This window comes from Lagopus leucura, unplaced genomic scaffold (genome assembly GCF_019238085.1).
Source record: "Lagopus leucura isolate 7727_CA_CO unplaced genomic scaffold, USGS_WTPT01 Super-Scaffold_100004, whole genome shotgun sequence".
NCBI classification, from domain to species: domain Eukaryota; kingdom Metazoa; phylum Chordata; class Aves; order Galliformes; family Phasianidae; genus Lagopus; species Lagopus leucura.
This window is the reverse complement of record NW_024962264.1, coordinates 565,642-592,587: the sequence shown is the minus strand read 5'-3', so window position 1 is coordinate 592,587 and position 26,946 is coordinate 565,642. Positions and strand designations below refer to the sequence as shown.

The 26,946-nt window shown below is 37.7% G+C and overlaps 1 protein-coding gene across 1 annotated transcript in view; it reads right to left on the bottom strand.

Annotated features, from left to right (window-relative positions):
* LOC122179598 overlaps positions 1-26,946 on the bottom strand; it is a 45,970-nt gene that overhangs the window by 6,077 nt on the left and 12,947 nt on the right. Inside the window, exons 9-17 of the mRNA XM_042870507.1 lie at positions 23,377-23,573; positions 21,066-21,130; positions 20,402-20,508; positions 18,355-18,466; positions 13,931-14,030; positions 7,783-7,822; positions 7,518-7,569; positions 4,389-4,500; positions 434-517 (exon numbers count right to left, since the gene is read on the bottom strand). Of these exons, the coding sequence (XP_042726441.1) occupies positions 434-517; positions 4,389-4,500; positions 7,518-7,569; positions 7,783-7,822; positions 13,931-14,030; positions 18,355-18,466; positions 20,402-20,508; positions 21,066-21,130; positions 23,377-23,573 (869 nt within the window). The remainder of the gene's footprint in view (positions 1-433; positions 518-4,388; positions 4,501-7,517; positions 7,570-7,782; positions 7,823-13,930; positions 14,031-18,354; positions 18,467-20,401; positions 20,509-21,065; positions 21,131-23,376; positions 23,574-26,946) is intronic.

The window sequence follows — 26,946 nt, the reverse complement described above, 5'->3', positions numbered from 1 at the left end:
TTTGGTATTTCCTAACAATATTTTAGCCATCTACATGACACAAAATTAACATACAGAAATAGTACACACCTTCAGACAACCAAGAAATTATATTATATAATAGACAGACATGAAGAAGTAATAACAGATGTGCAGAAGAAACCCTAAAAATATGTTTCTTAATTTTGGGGTGCTTACTCTTTGCAACCGCAAACAAAGCTTTATATTAAAAGACATTCAAGTGTTTTTCTTAATATCTCAGATTTCAAACAGCTGCTGAACATTGACCTACAGACACTGCATTAATTAAATACTGTTTCATATGGATTGTTTCATTTGAGAAATAATAAAAGAAATAATCAAGTTATGTTAAGAGATTTCCCAAAAATTAAGGAGAGCACTTGGTGCCTCTTAGTTGAGAGACTTAAACCACCTTGAGAAGAAAGATAAATACCTATGTTTGCAGAGTTGCCTTTGTCTCCACTTCTAGTATAGGCAAGATCCTCTAGGCGGTAGGTATGGTGACCACTTGGCAGATCTGTGCAACGTAAAAATGAATGCACTGTAATGACAGCTACACACAATGGTACATTTTGAAGAACTAACTGTCTTTACAGTCTTCCTGTTTGTCTGTAGTACTCTCACAAACAACATCAAAATTTTCTTACCACAGATACCAGAGAAGAAGTTGTGAGGGTGGGGGCAAAACCACAAAATTGACTGTTTCTGTCCTGATGTGTATTTATAAAGGCAAGTCAGCTTTACTTTTACATAGCTGAATGCTGTGCCACACGTCCCCTGTTCTGCCACCTCTGCTTATGAAAATTCATCCCCATCATAGCAGTGCAGTACCTCTGAAGGAGGCTTAGCAGACATGTGGTATTTCTTGACCAGCTGTTTTCCAGTTAACATATAGATTTCTCTGCTTCCAGTGTGGGTAGAAAATACATTTATTTACTGATAATTTGTTGTCTGTAGAAAGCAGATTTAAAACTCTGTTTGAAGACTCTGCATCTCTCTTGCTTTCCTACATGCTGCTATAAGGGTTATTTTTTGCAAATATTTTAGTGTCATCTGGAAAAGGCATTTCATGGTCATAATTGCATTTGCTATCAGAAGCTAGTCAGTTTTTTAGCTTGTCTGGAATACTGGATTTTCAAGTCTTCATGAACATTATTACTATTGCACTTCATAGAACAAGAAATATTATTTTTATCTACTTATAAATTAAAAAGAAAAAAAAAAAAAGCAGCCCCACTCCTTCCCAAATCCAGAAGTCCAATCTTGTTGAAGCCACGGAGTTTATAAACAAGGTTGGATTGTTTAGACATACATCACAGACTTCTTGCAATTCTTCAATAGTAAGCAGCAGGCAGCCACCAGCTAGCTGCTCCTCCGAAGGAGAGATGAAGTGCTCACCTTGCCACCACATCTCAGTTATCCAGTGACAGAAGCCTAACACTTAAACTTGAAGTATAATTTATATCCGTTTTTTTTTTTAGGCAGAGAGAATCCAGTCATTTCAAGCTTCTAACCCAACTTCCCTCTGGACGTATCAGCTCTCCTAGCATCCCTGGCTTCAGTGCCAGCATCTCAAACTTATCCACCTATCTGTCTTGCATTTAGAATTCCCATCCTTCATCCTTTCCTATAACCCCTTCCTGTGATTTTCTATCTTCCTGCACGTGAGTGGGCAGGTTATATCCTCTCTCTGCTCCTTGAACCCAATAAAAGGAACATTCATGGCATAGAAGTGACATTTTTCCTGCTTTCTGGTGTGACACCAGGTGGCATCAGCCACAGGAAACAATTGACAAACAACTGACAAAAAAATTGACAAAAAAAAGGGTTTGTTTTTTTTTCCCCTTTCTTTTAGAAAATTAATTCAGCCTAGAGCACATTGTCAGTCTAACGTGTTAAAAACTCAAAACTTGTATTGAAGAGAAGGTCTTGTAAATCAAATGTCAGATAACCTTCAATGGAGGAAAACATTAGCATGGAACAATCTGGGGCTGACCACAGCAAACATCTTCTGATCTAGTTGCACCAACAGAAAGAGGACATTACTCACATCCTAAAGGAAAATCTAGAAATTAGTTATGGGTTAGTCTAGTACAATAATACTTCACTGGTAATAAACAGAACTTGAAGTGTGGAAAATACACGACAGAAGAGTTAACATAGCAGATGTGTTTTGAGCTTGATGCTCAGTCTTTTCTACATTCACTTCCACAAAAAGAGCGTCATAAAACTTGCCAGAAAATATTAAAGGGTATATTTATATAGCTGGGGAATATTTTTTGTGATTAAGCAAGTGAGATCCTCTTCTGATGCAGAAAGAGTCCAGGTAAAGCTCATTCCTCACTTCGGCCAAATCTGCCATACTTTGTACAGCACAGAAACTGCTTTTCTTTTTTCTTTTTTTTTTTCTTTTTTTTTTTCTTTTCTTTTTAAAAATTTTTATTCCATCTGCAATTCCAAAAGAAAAAATATTTTTCAAAGGTTGAAATGTGGCAGCGTTCAAATTATAGAAGATGTAGAAGTCATCAACAACGTTTCAGACAGTCTCTGACAGTCTTCATTTAAACAAAACCATTTCAAGACAGCACTCTGCTGCTCTCACTTACTGATTTATTGATTTATCCTTCATGATTTGTTTATCAGGAAGTTGTTCTCATTTAACAAACATCTTAAATCTACAGAAGAATCCTCTTCGAGGGCAAACAGTAAATTCAAATTCCACCCTTCCAGAACCACATCTAGCAGAATTTTTGAAATCCACTTTCACATATTTCTCTTATCTGTTCAAAGACAACCAGCAGTCCCTCACACTTGAGATAACCATGAAACCAAGAAAAAAATACTTCTTTCCTTACTAAATGCTGACAAAATGCTTTAGCAGAGTTTACTGCTTTTACAGTCTAATCCATCTATTTCTCATCTATGTTGTCCATATGTTAAGTCACAGAAGTAGGTAAGTATTTAGTCACATAGAGAAAACATTTCTATTTACAACTAAGGGCAAAAGTTTAGAGGTCCTTCTTGGGGGAAAAAAACAGAGGAGATCTGCTGACCCTCAGAAGTAGAGTTCTGCCTGAATAAAGCCTGAAGAATTCAGTACTTACAAGCTGATCTCAGGCACCTCAGAAAGTCTTCTCAAATGACAAGAAGGCATTTGAAAGCAACAGGAAGCCTGACTGCTTTTTTTTTTTTTCCTCCGATATTTAGTGTTGCAGTTATGTTGAAATTAAAACGTAAATAAATGAATAAATCAGTAACTCTGCTAGCCTCTTTATTAGAGAAACCATCATCTTCTATTCCTTAACTCACTGAGTGTGATGACGATAATCCTCCAATATCTTCCATAATTTACAATTACAGATTCTGCTAGTAGTTTTGAGAAATTCCACTCATTGATTTTGGATCCAGATTCAGATGATATGAAGGTACAAAATGTTAAGATGCAGTTTTTCTTTTGTATATACACACAGTCGAAGATCTAAATTATTCTTTCAGGACTAGTATTACATTTAGAAATAATTTGAACAAATAATCTCTACTTGAAGTTACTTGATTTAGATTTGAAAGTCTCTGTCCACAGCTTTAAATTAATTATCACATCTCTCTAGGAGCAGAAATATAACAATAAAGATTCTGTCTGGATTGAAAGGAAACTATGAAGAACGCTGTATGTTACAAAATGCAGCATGCAGTTCTGCCATTAGAAGGGATAAGAAAAACTGTAAATACCTAAAAGGTTCTATAATCCTTAATCTAATACCTAGCATCCATGAACAACTCAGACTGAACACTTCACTGTGGACATTCAGACCTGCTCATCTTAGCTCACTGGTTCACCCAGGTATCTTCCTTTCCTTCTTCAGACATACGGATTAGAAAAGTGGAATAGAAATGGTCATAAGGAAGCATTATTCTAATATTCTTTCTTCAAAACTTACTAGCTCCAGGTCCGTCCCATTCTTATTCATTTCATGAAGCCCAGTGTAATACGGCTGAATTTATTTATCCAAATTATTAAGGATTCTGTACTTCTGCCTGCCATTCTGAGTGCAAGTACTTTAAGTAAAACCAACTTGTACCAGGATTAATACAATAATCTTGAAATATACTTTCAAACCATGTTTCAATATCAAGTCAGAGTTCAAGTGTGCCTAAGGCTATGGTGTTTTTTTTTAAAGCAATTTGATATAGCCTTGTTATAGACTCCAGTGCAATACTGTCTGATGCTAATCGCCATCTTTCCTAAGAAAAGTGGCTTAAGAGTTTTGCAAAGGAATTCATAATGCATAGTGTAAGGAGGTAAGACCAATTTCTTAGACAAAATTTAGCACGTGATTTTCTTGGACAAAGATGGGAAATGATACACTGCAAGTAGAGGATGATCGTACCTTTCAATTCAGCATTAATCTTGGGTGGATCAAAGGAAACAGCCTCATCTGATGTAAACGTGAGATCCTCCTCAAATGTCTCAACATACTGACCATTTAGAAATAAGTTGATCTGGAAAAAAACACCAATTCCCAAACTGTCAAATTAGGCCAAGAAATCCAGCACAACACGTGAATATCTTTTTCTAATTAAATATTCATCTGCAACATTTTAAATAAAATCTTTTTGATCATTTTTCTCAACTGCTTAAGATTTTTCTTAGAAAACAGCAAATGGCAACAAAGGCCTCCAGTGGTTATTTAAAGGGAAGACCAAAAAAAAAAAAAGAGAAAATTATTCTTGTTTTCAGAAGGCTTGCTAGGATTCCTTCTCCTAGCACAAGTTTTAGGTTACCCCTTAAACATGAAAAAGCATATGTGGAAAATAACTCAGTTTTGCACTGTAAAACCACTCATGACCTATGGTAAAATCAGGACAGTTGCGTAAGAGCACTGAAAACAACACATAACCAATGAGGTATTGAATCCAACCTGAAATCCAGAAAAGTGTTATCAAACACAAAACAAAAGAACCCACTGTGGCAATATTAATGCATCTGAAAATCTCCTTATGTAGTATTTTTGGGTTTAGATCAAATTCTAGGTTTATCTCTATGGCAACTGGACTCTTTGTAAATGAAATTCCAATCTAGAAAAGAAGTGAATTCATACCTTATTTACTCTGCAATCTCTATCGAGATCTTTCTTAATACGTGGCTAAAACTTTGGCACAGGGACCGAATCACTTAGACCATGCTTTTATATAACCTTTGTTGCATTTCAACAGTGACAAAGAATATCATTACGAGCGTATTAGCCTGCTCACCAGATCAGTTCCTCAGAGCAAGCATTGTGATTTTCTGTATTGTTAAGAGACAATGCTGTCTTCCCTTGCTAAATGAAATTACTATTTAATCTTAGCAGGCATTTGACCACATTTGGAACACAGTGCTCATTAGTAATTTTACATGTGATTTGATAAAGCAGTAGCCTGAACTTCCATAAAGACAATAGTTTAATATTAAAAAAGACAAGCCATCCATCAGCCACTGACAGCAAAATGTCAGTGGCAATAAGAATGGTAAGTACTTCAACATCACAAAGCTGCACCAGGGAAGGTGCAGACCAGATAGCAGGAAAAACTCATTTACTGTGAGGGTGATCAAACACTGGAATGGGCTTCCTAGAGAGGTGGTTCATTCCACACCATCAGTTTAAGAAGCATTTGGTTAATGCCCTTAATAATATGCCCTAACTCCTCTTCATCCCTGAAGCGATCAGGCAGATGGACGTGATCTTTGTAGGTGTCTTCCAACTGAATGTTTCTATTCTAACTTCTTCCAAAGCAAAAAGTGGTTTTGCAATACTTTTCCACTATCCATAGTTTGTCAGTGTGGTTTCAATAACTGTGTGGTATCTCCTCTTAGAATTTAATGTTAAATTCTTTTCCACCGATGTTGAGAAAAATGTAACACTTATTTGTGCTGAGCGCTAAACATGTGTTTAAAAATGAAACAGAACAGTCCTTTCAGGAAATCTTCTGAATCCCTAAATTGATTACTGTAATTTATTTACAAAGTTTGTTAGTTAGTTCTGCTGGTTTCTTTAAGTTAACTGTTTTTGGGGTTTCTTCTCTCTTGCTGCCTGTGCTCTTAATGCTTCCCCTCATCACTTGAAACAGAAGCCTGTTGCTGTACTTAGAATCATAGAATCACAAGGTTGGAAACAACCTATAAGATCATCCAGTCCAACTGTTTTCTTGTCACCACTGCTACCACAAGCACTAAGCCGTATCTCACAGCTCCTCATCCAGGCGCCTCTTGAACAATGCCAGGGACGGCGACTCCACCACCTCCCTGTGCAGCCATTCCAGTGCCTGACCACTCTGTGAGAGAACAAGTTCTTCCTCATGTCCAACCCAAACTTCCTCTGGTACAACTTGTGGCCGTTTCCTCGGGTCCTGTTTGTTGCCTGGGAGGCCAAACCCCTCCTCACCACAACCTCCCTTCAGGAAGTTGCAGAGTGCAGTGAGGTCTCCGCTGAGCCTCCTCTTCTCCGCACTGAACAATCCCAGCTCCTTCAGCCGCTCCTCATAAGACTTGTGCTCCAGACCCCTCACCAGTTTCGTTGCCCTTCTCTGGACACGCTCCAGGGCCTCAATGTCTTTCTTGTAGTGAGGGGCCCAAAACTGAACACAGCACTGGAGGTGCGGCCTCACCAGTGCTGAGTACAGGGGGATGCTCACCTCCCTGCTCCTGCTGGCCACACCATTCCTAATGCAGGCCAGGATGCCGCTGGCCCTCTTGGCCACCTGGGCACACTGCTGGCTCCTGTTCAGCCAAGCACCACCAACACCCCCAGGTCCCTTTCCTCTTCACTGTCATCCAGCCACTCATCCCCAAGCCTGTAGCACTGCATGGGGCTGTTGTGCAGCACCCGGCACTTGGCCTTGTTGAACCTCATCCCATTCACCTCAGCACAGCGATCCAGCTTATCCAGATCCCTCTGCAGGGCCTCCCTGCCCTCAGGCAGATCCACACCACCTCCCACTCAATGCCCTCATCTAGGTCATCGATAAAGATATTAAACAAGATGGGCCCCAGCACTGACCTCCGGGGGACACCACTTATAATGGGTTGTCAGCTGGACTTAAGCCATTAACTATTTATTAACTATTACCAACTGGGCACAGCCCTTAATCCAGCTCTTTTCCAAGAGAACAGTATACCTGTCCAGCCCATGGGCAGCCAGTTTCCCCCACTTAGTGCTGTGGGCCAACACAGAACGACATTCTGGCCTTTGATTGCTTCCTCAGCTGCTGAATGAGAGAAGAAGCTCTCATACCATTATTAGGATTACAATATAATTGGAATTGAAGACAATAAATCAAGTAAAATGAGAAAGAGTGAAAACCTTACTCTAGTGCTGAGCCGAGAATCTAGCCAGGCAGAGCAGAAGAGAAAAGAGAGACAGTCTGTGACTTGCCAGGAGTTTTATCCCCCCTGTGAACACAAAGTCCCCTGGGGTATACAGTTCTTCTCTTCTGGGACTCCAAAAGAAACAGAGCAGGCTTTAAGTGTTAAGTCTTACCTGGACATTGCTCTTCGGATAATGGAAGAAAAATGGCTTCAAAACTGGAGATCTAGGCACACAAAGCAATCATAAATGTATTTAAATACAAATTAATGAAAATCTTCAGATTATTCACGTACTTCACAACCACTTGGAAAATTGAAAGCTTTTTACCCATAATTAGCAATAGTTTTCTGAACAATTTCAGAAAGCTCAAGGAATGCAGAAATTACTTAAATTTAATTATTAATAAAGCAAGATTTTATTTTAAAAATTAACTTACATTCTAGGGCGCCCTCCAATAACTCCAGTGAGGCCAGGTGCTGGCGATGAAAATGAAATTCACAAAATAACTGTTAAATTCACCTTCAGAAATATCAAAGCTCATTGCTTAAGGTAGTTAAAATCATTTTTTAACACAGATTTATTAATACTTGGAAACATTTAGCAAATTACATAAGGTATCAAGTTAATACAACCAAACATTTGATAGAACGGGTAAAATGGATGAACATGTAAAAAGTCCTGCCTTAAAAAAAAAAAAAAAAAGATTTTGTCTCAAGATGTGCAAAGCATAAACTGCTTCGAAAGAAGAACCTGATGATTTTTCTTTATGTGTGCTAATGCCGGTCAGGCAATACATTTGGCAGAAGAATAACTAGTGTGAGAGATGGGAGTGCTACTGGTTTTTTTTCACTTTTCAAGAGAGCAGAGAAACATCTCTGACCAGATCTATACACAATTTCCTGCTGCTTTATTAGATTAACCATTTCAGATGCATCTCTCTCAAGCATTTTCACTGGCTAACACAGCTGGTTTTAGGTTCCTCTACACTGCACATCCCATTCTTTCTTTCTCTTTTCCACATAGGTAATTTAGGAGCTTTAATCACTAGCATGAGTCAAGATTTGTAGTAAATCAGTACTGTGATTGGATTCTTCTCAACACCTGGTTGTTACACTTTTCTGCCATTAAACTTATCTAACAGATCAGTATTCCTGAAATAAACAGTTCTGCTCTTCCTAGCTTATCTTCTATCCTGTTTGCTTGGCACAGATAGTATGCATACATGATACATCTACTATTTCTTTCCTCTGCAGTTCTGTAAAGTGTGTATGTTAAATCAGCCTAGGAATTAAGCTTCCCAAATGGTGTGTTTACCCAAGTTTGTCCTGGCTAACTTTCCTTCATGCTTCTTCCAGGTGTATTCTCTCTTACCAAACACCAAGAAACACACTGTTGTGGCAATAAGCTCACACTGGTAACCTCTACCACTCAGCAAGTTGCCTTAGCTTAGGTTTGGTGCCTTGGTAATGCAGACCAAGTGGTAGCACAGGAGCAACATAGCACAGGTCAATGTTACAGTCCAGATCCACGTTCAGTGGAGGAGTGATTTCCCTGAAACAGCATGTAAGCAAGGTGCCTTACTGAAATCTTTCATAAGGCACGCTGTTTCATAAATAAATAAATCTCAAATAAGTTAACCATGAATAATCAACTCTCTACCCACCAAGTTCTGCTGCAAAGGACACGGTTGTGGACAGAATGGAAACTAATCTCTTACAATTACACAGTTTCAAATGATCCAGGGAAGATTAGACTCTACAAACACTACCTGTATGCTCTTTTAAGCAACAGAAAAAAAATCCATGCAATATTAAAACCAACTGCCATTATTTGCTGACTGAATTATGCTCCTAGTTTATTTAGGTTGTTGGGCAAGGAAGTGGGATATGGTAAGGTCATGTTGAAAATAGGCTCAGAAAGTTAATTTAAAATTATCTGTGGATTGTCACATGGCTCACTTCCCACTAGGCAGCTGAACTGCTCATTAAGGGTACCAGATTTTGCTCCAAAATCTATTTCAACTTCCTGAAAGCTCCTGAAAGCCGTCTGCTCTCATACAGTGAAACTTGGCTTCCAGGTCAAAGCAGTTCTCTGAACACTAACAAGAAAACAATATAAAAATCTAAAAGCATCAAGTACTCACACTCTAATGCTATGACAGACTTCTATTACTGTTTACTATCACTACTCCTGCAAACTCCTCCAGTGTAAGCTTCTGTAAATGCAGACCTTTCTCAGGACACGCTGCAGCTACCCTGCACATAAATGTAATTGCAAAGCAAACCTATGTTGTTACATGCCAGCTGCAACATCATTCATTTCTATGTTAGAATTATTGAATCCATTGTTTATGTTAACGTACGTAGGACTGAAGCACTTGCAAGTATATTTAACATATACACAAACAATTCCTGTTTAGACTTCAGGCAGAGAAGATGAACCAGATCTTAAATTGACTGTGGTTTACGACTGGTTATTTGTGTGAACAGATTGCACCAGAGCACAAAACCTCACCTCCATCCCAGGGCTCCCTACTGCATTTCTCAGTCAAGACTGAAAGAAGGCAATGACACGTTAAGCACCACTCTCCAACAGCAGGTCTGACCACAGCAGCAAGCCCGCTTCTAAATCACTCGTGGTCTCCTTAACTCAACCAACACACCTTTGAGATAGAGAGATCTACCTGTGCTGCAATTCATGCTTACTGCACGTTCCTTATGTAAATACCTGTGCAGATGTTTCCCTTCTTTCTTGCTGGAAGAAGGTGTACTTATCTACAATGAAATCTAGCATGAATAATTTGCCATACTTGTGGAGAGTATCAGTCAGACTGTAGCATCAAGTACATAAGGCCATCAGCTAAATCAAAGTTGTTGATCTATTTTCCCAGAAACACTGCATGAACATCTTCTGTTATCAAACTGCATTCATTAGTCCCCCAAGGCAGATAAGCATTGCTAAGAATGGGGTCATCCAATCTGCAATCAGTCAGTTTCAGTTGGAGGGACTATCAACTCAGTTCAGTTACTCAGCATCAGTATTTATCAGCTTCTGTGCCTCATCAGAGCAGCACTTGTAAAAAGAATGTGAATGCCCTCAAGTTGATAAAACATTTTCAGACTTTCTTAATCCACCTATATTCTGTTCATCTGCATGTATAGTACCATCATACTGAATATTCATTTTGTCTCAAGGGTCTGATCCAGTGACTTGCCATTTCCTAGAACAATTTCACTCCCAGGTCTGAGGACATAGCCTGAAATGACAAACTATCAAGGGCATTACAAGCAATGAGTCAGCATTGGAAATGGTGCCACTTCAGTTCTACTGATTTCATTCACTTCTGAATATATGGCAAGACTTGGATAAACGTCTGGCACTAAGTCCACTAAATTTACTTCTTTCTAGGTGATGGATTTAGTGCCATTCCATTGGGTATCAGGGTTTTAAAAGGTTTGAATCTACAGTCCACCATTTTTGATTCCTTCAAGCATGTTTTCATTCTGCAGCTCAGTGTTTTTCACTTTCTCACCCTACAAAACTCAAACAAGGATGGTCTTGCCAATACTTGGACAGCCCATATCATGTTAGAAAACACATCTAGTAGAGATTTAAAAGCTTTAAGTAGTTCAAATTCAATAGCTGATACTTTGAAACTTCACTGTGTTCCAAAGTACAACCGTGTCTCCTTGTGACGACTGAATTAGCTCAAACAAAAGCTGGTTAATGTATTTATCATATACACTAAGGAATTATATATTTGCTATATATTTACAGTTACTTCTTACAACGTAGTGTAATAAAAGTACGAACTGTGTACTTTTTTAAACGTTGGTCAATTATACATTCTAATTATTACATATCCTCTGCACTCAGCAGATAAACTATCTTCTGCAGTATTATTCTCAAACAAAAACGGAGACTGCAATAAATAGTCAGAACTGCGACGTTCCTTGAAGTATCTTCCAGCGCACTTATGAGATCAGTCATAATATTTACATACACTCAAGTACTTTAAAATCTCAAGTTGTATTAACCAGCTGTCATCTTAGTGTCAAACTCTGGTCATTTCAATGTGAAATAAGGGTCAGCACATGATTTAAGCTATTAATAAAACACTTCTTAGCTACTGAACTATTAAACTACAACTAGCGACACTTCCATTCTGCAAGGCACTTCTTGAGACTCTTCCCCACTAGGCTCTATTCAGAAAAATCTATCCAAATTTAAAGAGTACACAAAAGCACACTTCGTAGAACAAGAAAACAGCTCTAAAATTGTACTATTAAGTCTGAAAATTAAAGACTAAATTGCTAGCCACTGTTAAATAAACTCACAATTATCAATTTTCAAATTATTGAGAAACCCAGAGAACAAAAAGCATTCTTTCACCAAATGGAAGTTAACCAATCTCAGGTACTAACTGCAAAAAATAGAAAATGATTGGTTTAGTTTTTTAATAGCTTGTATCTCCTTAAGCCCATTAAGTAATCAAACTGAAAACTGACTGTTTAAAGTGGTAAACGAGGTACCCAGCTCAACAGCAGTTTACAGTACAAATGCTGTATTCCAAACACATAATAAAATCCCTCTCTCCTGGATGACATCTACATACAGCAGCATGAAATTCTTCCCTTTGCTTAAGCATCTGCAACTTTAATAATATGAAAATTGTACAGCAGAATGGTAGCCGTGCAAGTGTGCTCAAGTGCCTCACTGGTGGTCAATAAAAACAAGGGGAATTAAAAACACATTACAGAAATGAGGTAAAAACCACATCTCTGACTTTCAAGTTCTAACAGCCTGAGTTTTAAGTCTCTGCTGTGAAGCATTATGCAGAACACTGCTGCAACACACCTACTAACCACAAGGAAAAAATGCTGCTTTTTATCCTGCTCTTGCTCCCTGTAAAGACTGAAAAGCTGAAACTGCCCTCTAAGTTTTACCAGGTAAATAGCTCAAATATATTTGGACTAAAGTGATTAAATTTCACTTAAGTAAAAGACACTGCTATGATAACATGAGCTGAAAGCTGGCCAGTCACCTTAAGAAACAAATGTTCACATACTATGGAGACTCACTGTTAATACTGTACTGTACTGTGCTACTCAAGTCAAGTAGCACAGATTTTTTACTGTTTATTCTTATAGACAACAGTAGTGGAAAAAAAATGGACAAAGCACACACCAAGAATTTTAGAGAGACAACTGTGTACGTGTCAACTTCAGATCCTAAAAATAAGCAACTGTTTTAAATCCAACCATCTTTCCTTTGTTCAGAAAGACACTTGCTAGGGGATCATCTATGTACATATAAAATAAAGAACAAGTAGAGATTTTACTTTCAGGAACAGAACACGAGAATGATGAAAAGGGAAAAACACTACTTCAATTGTAAATCCTTAACTAACTTCAGAAATGGCAGCTCGATCTAACCATGAAAACAGTATCATTCATTAACGTTAACAGTCTTTGGAAGTAATGCACATCTATGGTAAATGTTGATCCACTAAATAAACTTCACAATTGCAAAATATTTTAAAATGAATCTTCCTAATTACTTCTAACTGATTGTATTCTGTTTTGTAGGAGGGAGTAAAAAAAAAAGGGGAAAAAAAAAGAGGACCATGCATCAATCCTTTTATAAACACAACTAAAAAGAGGTACTATGCTATCTGCAGCTCTGACACCACCTTAAAAACAGAGAACATGCTTAGTTCCAAACAATTTTGAATCCACCAAAAGAAAATGTTGACCAATTGTTTAATTGCACAGCAACATTCAGCCACCACGAATCAGGATTCTAAACGTGTTCTGGAAGTTGACATTCAGGTTAAACAATTTAATTTGAAGATTCATGTAAATCCCCAATACATTGCTCTATTAATACAGAGAAGCAATTGCAACGCAGCCGACCTCCAGTCTTCCAGAAGAAGCTCTCCAAATTTTAAATGGATTTTAAAAAGATTAAATGAGTGTTCGTAGCGTAAGCAGCAGTCAGATCCCAGCACATAATGTAGACCTTACAACTAAGATGAATACAGTGGTAACACTTAGATTTGACGAGGGTGGAGAAGAGAAAAAAGAGAGAAAAAAAAAATGTGCTCAAAGTGATCAGTTAAGAAGTTCTCCTAGGAAGCTATGACAGTGCAATGAAAATTACAGTGAATAAATGCAAAGTTTTTCTTGGAACAAATATCTAATAAAACAAAAGAAGCAGAGACGATTTCACAACAGGTGACCTTTGTGCAAATACTTAAAACTATATACTCTTAAAACCAAGACTGACTTTTAATTAAATCCTGGTGTTTTGTCTTTACTTCGGAGGTCAATGAAAAGAATCCAGTACAACACACTCACTTCAAGTCAAAAGTTAAATACATTAACATGAGGCTAGACATAATAGTGCAAGATCAGAATTTAAGTTGGGGAGCTAACATGCACAGTGTGAGTAAAGACTCAGATGGGGACCATGAGCATTCTCTCTGCAGTATACTATTTAAAACTTTTAAATTAGATCCGAAAGTTTGACTTCTCTACATAAACAGCTAAATTATATTGTTGGAGAAAGATGTGAATGTTTACCCATGCCAGTTCCAGCTGGTGCAATCTCTTTGGAGAAGATTTCTAAAGCTTCTTTTTGCTTATGATGTACTGCAAGCCAAATAACAGCTTCTCGAGGACCCTGCTTTGAAAAAGCAGATTAGCTTAGCAGCAGAACAGCAGTTACATCTGTCAAATCAAAAAGCAACTGTAGCTCAGCATTCAAAGCAAATGTAATGGACATCTCATGCTCAGTACTAACTACAATTTTCAGTTAGTGGCTTTCCATCCAACATATCTGTAACTTTCAGTTAACATCATCTTTACCAGTACATCAATCACTGGGTACTTCAGACTGCTACAATGCTGTGCATCAAAACATCCTTCAAAATCAAGTACTGTAACAAACACTAATTTGTAAGAAAACTGCTTCACTTAGTGAGATGGGCAAGCAAACTGTACTCCTATTTCTAATGGACTGAGAATGCTCTGGGGCCAAGGCTACTTTCCTTAGCATCACAAAGTAAATAGATCTGCTCACAGAAAAGAAGTCAAACCTAATCCTTGGGAGTTTAAAGAGAGAACAGAACTAAAAAAATACCAAGTTTCCAACAAAAACAATACATACAATAGTTCATCCCAACTTCTTTTAAGTAGCAATTTCTGAAGTGTTTGATAGCTTCCCTAATTATGCATAAAATCATGAATATTTCAGAATAGCATTTTTCTTATTAGTGTAAAACATTCAACAGATTTTAGAAAAAAAGCCTATTTCTTTACCTATAGAGAAATTGGTGACATTTCCACAAGAAGATCCACACTCGAGATCCACATGCTGCCAGAAACAAACACCTATGAGCACGTACAGCCTCAAAACACAGGAGATGAGGTGTGGAGCAAAAGTGCATGTTTTTATGTCAGTTGAAAAGAATGGAATGACTCCTGCAAGGAGTTTTTTCTGGACCAGGGAACAGCATTACCCTACACTTGGCCAAATTTTTCATGACTTAACCCTGAAAAGACAAGAGAGCCTTTGTGCTGGCAGCATTATTCTCCTAAGAGATGGGAACAGGAGAGAAGATAATATATGCAGGCAGTTGTTAAATGAGCTGACTTCAAGTTGTGGTCAGACAAAACTCACAACTCAGCTTTCCTGTGGTATGGTTAGATGCTTATTCACTGAAGGAAGTTGAATGGGTGCTCCTGATTTCAAGAACTAGAACTCAATAGTTCTATAATGGAGCAACTGCTAATTTGCACAGCTGGCATAGGGAAAACCACTATGCCATCACGCCTAAAACAATACATTAATTACAATTCAAGTAAATTTAACAAGTATCATACAAAAAAAAAAAATTCTTAGCAAGTTTTAAGACTCAAGTAAGCATTTTAGACTTACAAAAATAAATGCTTTCCTCTTCAAAATAACCAAAGAAAACACGGATCCAAACTCCTAAACTGTCTGTTTCTTAATACATCTCCTAACTTTAGTTAGTTTCATTTAGTTTAGTTTATTTTCATTACCAATGTTTCTGTAAAGTTGCATTCTTTAAAAACATGGCATAAAAGTAAATACAGATGTCTCATAAGTCTAATTTCCAAGCATATACACCATACATTTTCACAGAAATAATAACTGTAGAACATGACAACATTAGAAAAATCTCAAGTCAGCTTCAGGAACTTAAGTAACTTCAAAATGTAAGAACACGGTTGCATTTCCTATTGACAGCTGCTGAAATGGTGCTCAGAAGACATGTAGCATACAGTACTGCTATGCCAGTCATTCTGGCTACTGTAAGATCGTCCCAAAGAGGTAGTTATTTTAACAGACTACTAAGTGCTGTACTCCAACTCAAATACACATTAAAATCCCAAAATGAACAAACTCACAGCAAGACAAAAAGCTCCCAGCTCTCCAGCTAAAACACAGCAGTGAAGGGCCTTAGAAGAAAAACGTGGCAATTGAAACAAATGCTACAAATTGAAACTTTCTTTCCTCTTTTTTATTTTTAAAGAGCTCACAAAGCTGTCTGGAGATTCACCTAAAAATACTCTCACAGAAAGCATGCTTATGTATTCACATCTGCATCTGCTCCTGCTTCTGCACTGCACTACCTCTTCAATACTGCATTTAAGCCCCAACCTCGTGCCCTATCCAGATGCACGAGAGCATGCAGTGGTCTATGAAAGCAGAGTCCTGACCTCTGTGCGTTCATCCAATACCAAAACTGAAGTTGCAGACCATTTCAGTCACTTCTATTACCGTACGATTAAAAAACATACCAAAAAACAGCAAAACAAATTTATCTTTCAAGTTCAGAAATGCGGCGTAAAAGGGCTAGAAGAAAACTATTGCATTTTGGTTAATGAAGCATTATTTCTGTACTGTTAAGAATTTGCTCACACCCATGCTCAGCGCTGCTTTTGCAAAACCAACTAGTAAGTCAGGTACTGTTAATATATAACTTTCACGTGAAACACATCCAGTATTTCTAAATCATGAACTCATTGATACTGTGACATTGCCATAATCCCTTCTTCCTCAAGAACAGAAAAATCAGAGCAGGAAGTATTAGCAATTAAATACCACCAGAGTCACTCAGTGCTGACTCGGGTCCACTGTTTCTGCTGATAAAGCAAGCAATCAGAGCGGCAAAGAACAGCTATGGAAACAGGTGAAGAGACTGGAAAGACAGGAAAGGAAGCAAGGATTTTCGTATTTCTCAAGGCTATCATCCTCTGCTGGGAATATTCAGTGTTATAAACATCATCTCACTCTAGACTAAATGGATCCAACTCTGAGATACACAGCCAGTGCACAGTTTAAATTCAGGCAGATGAATCTTTGAAGCACAGATTGTTTCCCTTGTGTGATAACATACCACTCAGCACAACATGGCTCTGCTTTTGACCACTGTTATTTGCAATCCAAACAAGCAGAACTAATTTCGTGCAGAAAGACATAATCAGAAAGACAATACATCTACCAAAGGGCATGTGTTTCTCTCACGAGTTTACAGCTTTGTTTTAAATGGCAAAGCAACCCTCACTCTTCCCCCACTCCTCTGAAGCTACTGCGACTGCTTTCCAGATGAGAACTATTTGGGTTAGGTTCCTCTGTCAGAGAACCAGTGTGAAGAAGATAAGGTTGCAAAGCAGCTTCCTGTGTTGCAGCTTTAACCTTCCTATTGGAGGCATGTATGGAAAGCATGTACAGAGACACTGCTGCATTTAATTTTATTGTAAGACCTGGAAGCTGAGGCTAAAATACAGGAAATACTGTAAATATTCAACTTGGTTTGGAAAATGTTTTCAGTATAATGTAAGCAAGGCAAACTGAACAGTAAGAACAGAGAAGCTGTTCTTTTCCAAACCATTATTCACTCTAGTGAGCATCACAGAAAACTTCTCATGTAATGATATCATTAAAAAATGAATTATGATGCCTAATCGAAAGGAACTGGTGCAAAGAGAACACTGAAGTTGAATATCTGGAAAATGTGCTCCTATGCTCCAGTATTTTCCTTCTGCAATCTCAGTAACACATTTAATGTAGCAGGGTTTGTCATTCTGAAAAGACCACATCACAGATGGCTCTGCAGGAAGCAATTCTTGCTGCTGTACAGAACAAAACTGAAGCTCAAGCACTAAAGCACACACAGCTGCAGACACAACTTGTCTCATTTCTAAGAGCAAATAATTTCTAAAATACAAGTTTCACTATCTTTTTTTTTTTTTTTTTTTTTTTCCTTACACTGACACATTTTCAGCTTTTCACATGCTGGCATTGCCAAGATCAAACTCACAGAGCTGAGTTTTGACAAATGTATCATAAGGTTTTTGTAAGGCTTTCATTGACAGAAAAGAATTAGATCCTACTGTTTTGGAACAATCTAAACTGTCTAAATATTTTAAGCATATGTAAGTGGGGACAAAATTTACAGTCTTCCTCCTATGGAAAGATCTTCCATTTCTAGATAAGGAAAGCAATCTGGATATCACAGCTGCAGTGGCTGCAGTCATCATTCACATTCTTACAGATGAATGCAACAAGCCACAAAACATGCTACAGGATTATGTAGTTGAGGACTGTTCCACAGATGGGACCCACAGAGCTTTAGCACAAGCAATAACAACTCTGCCTTTTCTTTTATACTGCTGTCTTCTAGACTTGTGCCCTAACGCAATGAAAGTCTACACTGTAAGAACATTTCAGGTGTTTCTTCAGATGAACAGATCAGAACAACATTTCTGTAAGATTCCTTATCTTCTGCAAGACCCAATACAAAGACTCTGTCAGTAATTCTGTACACTAAGTACGACACTGAACTCTCTGCAAGATGGCAGGGTGAAATTCCAGGATGACAGTGACTTTCTTTAAAGTTAGGGAACAAGATAATGATATGGAGAGATTAAGAAGAGGAGGTCAGTACAAGTTTAAGAACACTGCACTGCATACTTACACCATCTATACTCCTTCTAGCGTGCGGCCCATATGTATCTTCAGACCCTAAAACCTGTATGTTAACTGCACTGTAATCTTCGTACCCAAGCTGACTGAAAATGAGACGTGTCCTGCAACAAATGATTGTTTTTTTAATTAGTAAACTGTCTCAAAGTAATTCTCTGTAGTATCCCTGTGTGGTCACAGGAATTAGCTCTGCAATGTAAGCTGGTTACTGATAGTTTTTACTACACAAACAAACAGAAATATTGCATCCAAAGTGATACAGGCAAAGTACCTCTGAATTTATCCCTCCGTTTCAGTTTGAGCCTTTTCTTTAATCAAATTCTATGACAGATGATGAGCAAAGCCAGACAGATGGTCTTTTATATTAAAAAAAAAAATAACTGCTTGAAAGAGTATTACAGTACATACAGCCTTCCTGGTTTTCACATTAGTAATTCAGTTCTTACCTCTGTTTCTCCAGCAAGACATTATGACCCAGCAATAAATACAAGCAGCTACCTCACTACATCACAGCCATCAATGCAGAAAAATATCACTGGAGGACGAACTTTTATTCAAACATACAGATAGTCGGTTCCAACTAATGAACATATAACTCCAATGCCAATAATTTGACAGAACTTCTAAGAACTCTTTTTCACTACTCACGCCTGTCTATTCCGGCCCCGTGAATTTCCTCACAGTAATTCTGTAAGGTTATTTCTACCAAAAGCACGCTGTTTCAAGAATGCAACGTTTGGCCAATGGTGATTAATAATGGAAATTAACTTTTTTTTTTTTTTTAAATACACCATAAAAACACATGCTGCTTTTAGAGAAACAGCAACTGACATTTTGGGGGGCAGGCTCAACAACTAAATTGGTATTCCTAAAGGCTCTCATCAAAAGGCAGCCTAACTTTCAAGCACTGAACAAACCGAGAATGATCTTCATCTTTTAATTTTTCAACAGTCGTACGAAGTCCAAAGACAGAAAACTCACAGTAAAAAATATGAGAGGAAAAATGCTTTAACCTAATAAAACTATTAGAAGTAGTCCAAAATTTTAACATGTTGCAGACTGGAAAAATAAGTTAGATTCTGAATCAACTAATCTGTTTTTCCTTTCCTTCTTTGTCTGGCAACTTTCTAGCTGTTTGAGAGATTTAATCAGCTGAAACACTGGAATTATGTTAGGATGAGAAAAACATTTTCCATCAATTGACTACTGTGAAGACAGTAGCAGTATCACCACTGTTGTGAATATTAAACAAGGCACCTGGAACATGAGAGGGGCTTAAATATAAAGTGAGATTCTCCTTGATATAAAAAAAATGAAGGTGGTCAGTATACTACCACTGAGGCCATTTCTCTTCCAATGAGCATGGGAAAAAAAAATAATACTTGATTTACTTGATTTCTAAAAGGTGCCTAGAGAGCCCAGAGAGCTTGTTCCACAGGTGGACTGACAGAGAAGTCTTATATAAAACTGAGAGGAAAGCAGTAGCTCACATAACTACAAAGTTTGGGTGCTATTGGAATAAATGGTCCAAGACTTCTGCAAGTACAATTATATTTAAGAGGAATCCCTCTTACAAATATCCTGGCATGACAACATGACCAGAGGTCTGTCAGGCTGTTTACCAACAAGAGAATTGTTCCAGCAAAAATAAATATTAGTCCCATTTTCAAGGCAATACGGTATTTTGTCTAAAACAATTTTAGTAAACTATCTACATTTCATAGCTTCCAAGTTTTTGATAATGAGTTCTGTGGAAAAGAAATCAAATAAAAATCTGTCTGAAATCTAATAAATTTGGGTCTCGCCTGTTCATTTTGAACAGTACTTTCTAACCTTTTCCTCTCTGTCAAACAGCTTAAAAGTGTAGTTACAGGTTGTGTAGGAAACCTCATTTCAGTTAACTGAAGTCTTGAAACATCCTCCGACTTCTGTCTTCTATGGTTCTTAAAGGTTAATGTGATACCATCATGTCACCATTCTATTTTCATTATCTCCGAATATCAAATAACCAAAACCCCTTTCGAGCAACAAATACTAACCTTTTGAGAATACTTTCAGCAGTGAGTTTTCCTTTTTGTACAGCCTTCGGACCTCCCACTGGACAGACAGCAGTAGCTCTGAAACCATCAAGGTAAGTGGCACTTACCTAACAAGAAAGGGATTAAAAGTCACGCGTGATTCAGTAATGATATAGTATAAATGCTCTCTAACAGTTACATTTTTTACAATCTCAGTAGTGGAATGATAAGAAAGCACGATAATCAGTAAACTTACTCTACTACTTCAAATGTGAAATGGTATCACAAGAAAAGTCAAACCTGTAGAACTGTAAAACTCAGAATCATTTCTCACTGTCATCTTAAATTATCTCCTATACCTCTACATATCTCCTGTACCTACACATTTTGGTACATGAGATGCATTCTGGAGCTGAAAAGCTGAGTAATCTATCACAATTTATTATTAAAAAAAAAACCATTTCAGCCTTTTCTGGCTATATGTGGATTTTCCTGTTACATAAATAATCACATTTCTATACATCCAGTAATGTTCGCTTGGTCTTTTTCATGTGTGCACTGATGCGTGTCTGTGTAAAGACATTAAAGAGGCAACAATTTTTGGCAGAAAATATTTTTATTTTCTCCAAAATATCAAATTTTATATAGAGTGTAAGGTACTCCTTACTTAGAAAGAAAGTAATACCTTATAAAACGCTGAAGGAGGTGATCCTTTCGCTCCATGAACTTTCACTGCACCACCTTCAAAACCTGGAGTGGTTAAAAAAAAATAAATCAATACTGAAGCTTCTTCAGAATAACTTCAAAGACATGCTTTATGTTAACCAAATGCATTTTATCAGAAAAACAAATCACTGATAGCTGTACTACCACAGAAGAGAGAACCTTCTACAAAACAGTCCTCTCTGCCTTCTGAACTGAAACATGATGGCTGTAATTCTAACTTCAACGTGTCTTTTAACAAAATGCTTGAAATGTTTATATCAACATTATAATTACTTAACACAGAAAGAAACCTTAGAAGTTCAGATCCAGTAGTTATTTTCCACTTAACAACCAGTCACTGCTCACACACACAAAGCACATCATTTACTGCAGCTTGCTGGAGTGGACAACGGTCCCTCACACTTGGCAAAGAAACAGAACCAGAACGATGTGAAAACTTATTTGCTGATAGCTCATAACTGAAGGGATCGTTTAACTTCAGCATTCTTCTTGATCATAGAAACAGAACAATCTGAATATATGTTCTTGTGCAACTCCTTTGTTCAGTATCAGGTATATTAATAACAAGAAGAAACAAGAAAACGCTGCCATGTCATCAGGTTCAAACTTCAAGTTTGAACTGGAACAAGTAGGTGAAGTCCCTTAAAAATCAGCAGTGCAGGATCAGCATCTCATGTCAAACTGACAGCATTACACAGCAGCTAATCTGTGCTTGCAGATATTTAGGAAACAGTTTCGAGCTTTACAGAAATACTTTGATGTGACCCAAACAAAAAATCCCTTCAGAACATATCTGAAAAACGGAATCAGACTGACCTTAGTTTTATGTATCACGCATAAATATCACCACTCTCTGCAAGGCTGAAATAAGGTTTGTTCAACAGAAGAAACTGTTTTCTTTGTCAACAGAAAACAATATCTCTACGGTCAGTAAAAATCTGGAAGACTTTCATATAGCTGGTTGAGGAGTAACATAAACAAAACAAAATGCATGACATCCATTGACTAAAAGAAAACAGAAGCACCTCTCAGTTCAAACATTGTCACTAATCCAGCAGGACAATAAAATCAGCAATGTAAACAGCAAAACCAGATAGCATGCCCTGCTTTTACTGGTGTACGTGTCAAAGCACTTCAAACTAAAAATATTTAAGAAATCTGTCCATTTTCCATCTGCTATATTTCTAAGAAGACTAACTGAAAGTTCATGTGAAAGTTCATTTTAAGTTCAAACATGTCATATCGGGTCATTTGTAAGCTGAGAGTTCATAGGAAGGTTAGGGTTCTCTTTTTCTTTTTTCTTAAAAAAAAAAAAAAGACAAAACTAGTGGCTACGAGCAATAAACTGCTCTTATCAGAGTGCCGTTCGGTTATGTTGCATGAGCACAAGGTTCACTGTACGGTTTTACAGTACTTTTATTATTGAAGCAATGTATTTTTCCCAGGAAGTTCTTAATTTGAAATTTCAGCTGTTGTAAGTCTTACAAAGGCACTCAGCATACTGTCGCAGGTTCAGTTCCATTAGAAGGAAAATGAATATACGTGTCACAGGTGGAGTAAAACTTTATCACACGCTCTAATCCAATCAACAAATCTCGCAGTTCAGGGCTTTTTGAGTTTTGTTTTGTTGCTTTGCCTTCAAGTCCAAACTTGAAACAAGTGTTATATGCACCTTTAGCCTGTTGGCTGTTCATGTGACTGTTGTAGGTTTGAGGATGGAAATCCACCTCTTCTAACACATGTTTTCCAGTGGATGTCTTCTACCTAAGCAAGCTTCTACCACTGTGATCCAACTAATTATGCCTAGGGAAAACACTATGATTAAGTGATGCTTAGAACAACACAGCTGCTCATTGTTACATTTCTAATGATTTTTTTTAATTAAATACACCTTTTTGAGCAAATAAACTGAGCTGGAGTTTAAAAAAAAAATACAAAATCACAGTGGAGCACAGTTCAAAGTCTTGGCTGGTGTTAGATATGCCTTAAAAGTGAAGCAGTAAGAGCAGTGATCAAAGACTTAGATTACCAGTAAGAACACTAGGAGTATGGTTACAATTCCTAAGACAATTTCTAACAAAGTTCCTTGGAAAAAATGAACTGAGTCCTTGCAAGGAACTTTGTTTCTACGAAAAAAATCAGTTGGTTACAATATGATGCCTTAAGGAATTGATATGGCAAGGAATACACAGATAAAACACGGAAATTAAAGCAATGGCTTCAGTTGGATCATCTAGTTTACACATCTCTTAACATACAGGCAGACTAACCTGGCATTTCAGTGATGGAAACTTGAGAAAAGTCACAGGTGACATCTGGTAAAAGGTAGCGCTGAGGATTGCCCACTTCATACACCAGCTGTTCAGCCACAGTGCCAAAGGAGATCAGCCCCCCTGTGTCCGGTGGTTTGGAAATAATGAAGTCTCCTTCAGAAGAGCACTCGACAATGGGAAAGCCTATGTTGTGCCTAAAATAATGAAAACATTGAAAGAAACCATGATAAATACAAGGTGAAAAGAGAAACGACGTAGCAGAATTTCATGGTAATTACTAATTAAGTAAACTTGATCAAGATTTAGAATGTAGCTTGGCGCTTCTGCAGAAGCGAAGGAAAAGCACTAAATAAGTTAACCAAAATAAGAGGATGCATTTTATTGCCCATCAAAGAATGACACATGGAACACCAAATACCAACTGCAAGCAGACAGGAGTGGAGAATGACACTGCTAACTACATTCCTAATGTAACCACCAAAAGCAGAGCAGAAGCTGGAAGATTTAGATAACTTTTAGTAAGGAAGTAAATTCAGCAGAAAAACATGATGGCTAATTCTAGCCCAGCTGGCTATAGCAGCACACCCAGCATCAAGGGTGAACACAAGGAAATGTATTCTGCAGTCTGAAATTGTAAAAAGGATGGCAAAGCACAAAGGGGGTAGGAAACAGAAATAATCAGAAACACATGAAGGACAACATTTCCTTTTTTCTGATAAGTTTTCACAGAAAAGTTATAATCAGAGGACAGGAACACGTGAAAGTAAGATGTCTAGCCCAAAACAATAATAAAAGCAGGAATTAACAGAAAATTACAAGGCGTAACTAAGACAAAAGCAGTAAAATAGAAAACTACATCTCTCTATAGATTAACGTACAGAAAGCAATCAAATAGCTCATAGTAATGAGCTCGTGCTGATTTATATAGTGGCAGGGTAGATTTTTCAAGGTTATGTGGAAGATATCCAGGTATTTGCTTTCCATGTTATAAGGCTTTTCCTTTACAGATCATTTCTCGGAGCAAAAGAAATAACCTAGAATTAAAAAGCTGAAAATTAAAGCAGTCTTTACACTCTCACAGAAGGGCTACCTGGCTCACTTCCCCTCAAAAGAAGTTAGAAATCTGTGGAAATCAATGTTAGAGAGAGAAAAAGAATCCAAATAAAGGAGATAAAGCCCCCTGAAAAAGCAAAACTCTTCTCAAATAAAAAGGTGCTTACTATCACCATTCCCATTACAGTCAATGATCTTCAGGTCCTTCGTATATAATTAAAATGAAATTAATTATGTTTGGGTGCTGGAGGGAACCATGCGCTGAACGTACAACCGAACTGGTTATTAGCAAAGGTTACAAGAACATAGTTTGCATAACATGCATTCACAAACTTTTAAAGGAAGTAAGCAAAGAAAGCAGTGAACTCTGAAATGACATTAGCAAAAGTTCATGGGAGTTTGGACAGATTCCTTATCTTGGGAAGCTTAAAACATAATCCTTTTTTAAAATAATGGAGTTAAGAGAGAAGATCTGTTACCAGAGATCAGCAACTTTAATACTGCTAGCATACAAAACTTGGAAAGTACAGTAGCTGGAGGACACCTAGAAAAGCCCACCAGGAATCAGCAAGGATTATACTTCATTTGTCTCATCTTTGAAACTATTTAAACCATGAACGAGATAGAGGGTATTAAAAAAGGAAAGAAAAGAAGAAAAAGAGGGAGAAAAAGAAAAAACATAAACCAAACCCTGTGAATACAACAAAGAATATATAAATCTGATTCTAAATGATTACAATATAGGGTTGGTTTGTTTTTTGTCTGTTTGTTCGGAGGGAAAGAAAGGGATGAAAGTTGGCAGCAGGATGTAACATTCTCCATTTTAAAGTGACAAGAAAATATCCAAGAAACATCCATCAGACAATAACATCCATCATCCAAGAAATATCCATCAAACCTCTTAAGTCAAGACCAATCATCTTTTATCTATTCTATAATACCTACTAAAGGTCTGTAACTATCCCAACTTTACAGGTAATGAGACACATGCAGGAAGCAAAGTAACTCACACACAGCCTATGATCACAGACTGAACAAGACGAGAATTAAAGAGCTGTCAACTGCTCAGTGCTATTCTCCTATCCCTTATCTGCCTGCATCAGGTGCCTTGCTAGCAGGTTGAATGCAGCTTATTCGAATCACTTACCCAACGTGAAATTGCTTCCGCTGAGACAGATAATCCAGTCTGCCCTGCTGCACCAGGAGCAGACATCCCTGCCTGTAACCTACTTTAAGTCGCCGTCACAGACAGGATGTTCATGCACCTACTCCCCAGTGAAATTGTTCCGAAGGAAAAAGAGGTAAACTGCAGACACACACCTTCCCACCACTGGTTCTGAACACAGACTGAACTTCAGTTTAACCAAGCCTTACCCTCAGAAGACTTGATTCATTACACAAAACATGACTGCGAAAATCCACGTGTTCTATATTACCTCAGAGATGTCAGTAACAATTCATATTAAAGCATGCCTTCTTAAAATAAAAACCTATTTTTATGCTGCTGCAAGATAACACTTAATTTTAATTTTTATCTTGGAAACAAACAGAGCTAAGCCACCCCTATGACATGATTCAGTCAAGTGACGGCTATTTAATCCTGGAGTTACAGCCACCTAGCAGCAAACACCTGCACGAGGTCTTCTAGTACATGCCATATCTACCTTCCACTGAAAGAAGAAATTCCTTCTTCAGCTTACCACTATGCTGAATGACTATGTAGCATATGACACTTGCTCTGTAGCATGTCAGCACAAACCAACACAGCCCACAGCCAAGCTGTAATTTAGCACAGTACAGCAAGATCACAAAACTGAACCTGAACGTTGCTGGTAGTCAATAACAGTTACAACACCCAAAGTGGCAGAGAGTCAGGTGGCACTGCAGTTCTTTCTTCAACAAGAGAACTACAGCAGTTTAGTGACAGAATCATAGAATGGCTGGTGTTGGAAGGGACCTTAAGGACCATTTCGTTCCAACCTTTTGCGATAGGCAGGAACACCTTCCACTAGGACAGGTTGCTCACAGCCCCATCCTGCCTGGACTTGAACATGGCTGGGGAGGGGGCATCCACAGCTTCTCTGGGCAGCCTGTTCCACTGCCTCATCACCCTTCTCAGGGAAGAATATCTTCCTAATACCTGATGTAAATCTATACTCTTTTAGTTTAAAGTTGTTATTTCCTTGTCCTGTCATTATACTCCCAATAGAATCCTTCTCCAGCTTTCTTTACTGGAGGAGATAAAATTCCTCAGTGGGATGAGGCAATATAAATGACTCTGAAAAGAAACTCCTGAAATGAACTCTAATTGCTATATGATCTTGTAATTAATATAATACAATACTCAAGATAAATATGAAAGTACTACTCTGGGAACATTTTGAGCAGTTCTTTAATAGTTAAAATGCAGAAGGAATAATAAACATGAGTTTGTGAAAGGAGAGAATAGCAAACATCACTTCATCCAAAATGTGTTTTGAGTTGCATTTTTGGTATTTAACAATTAAATTACAC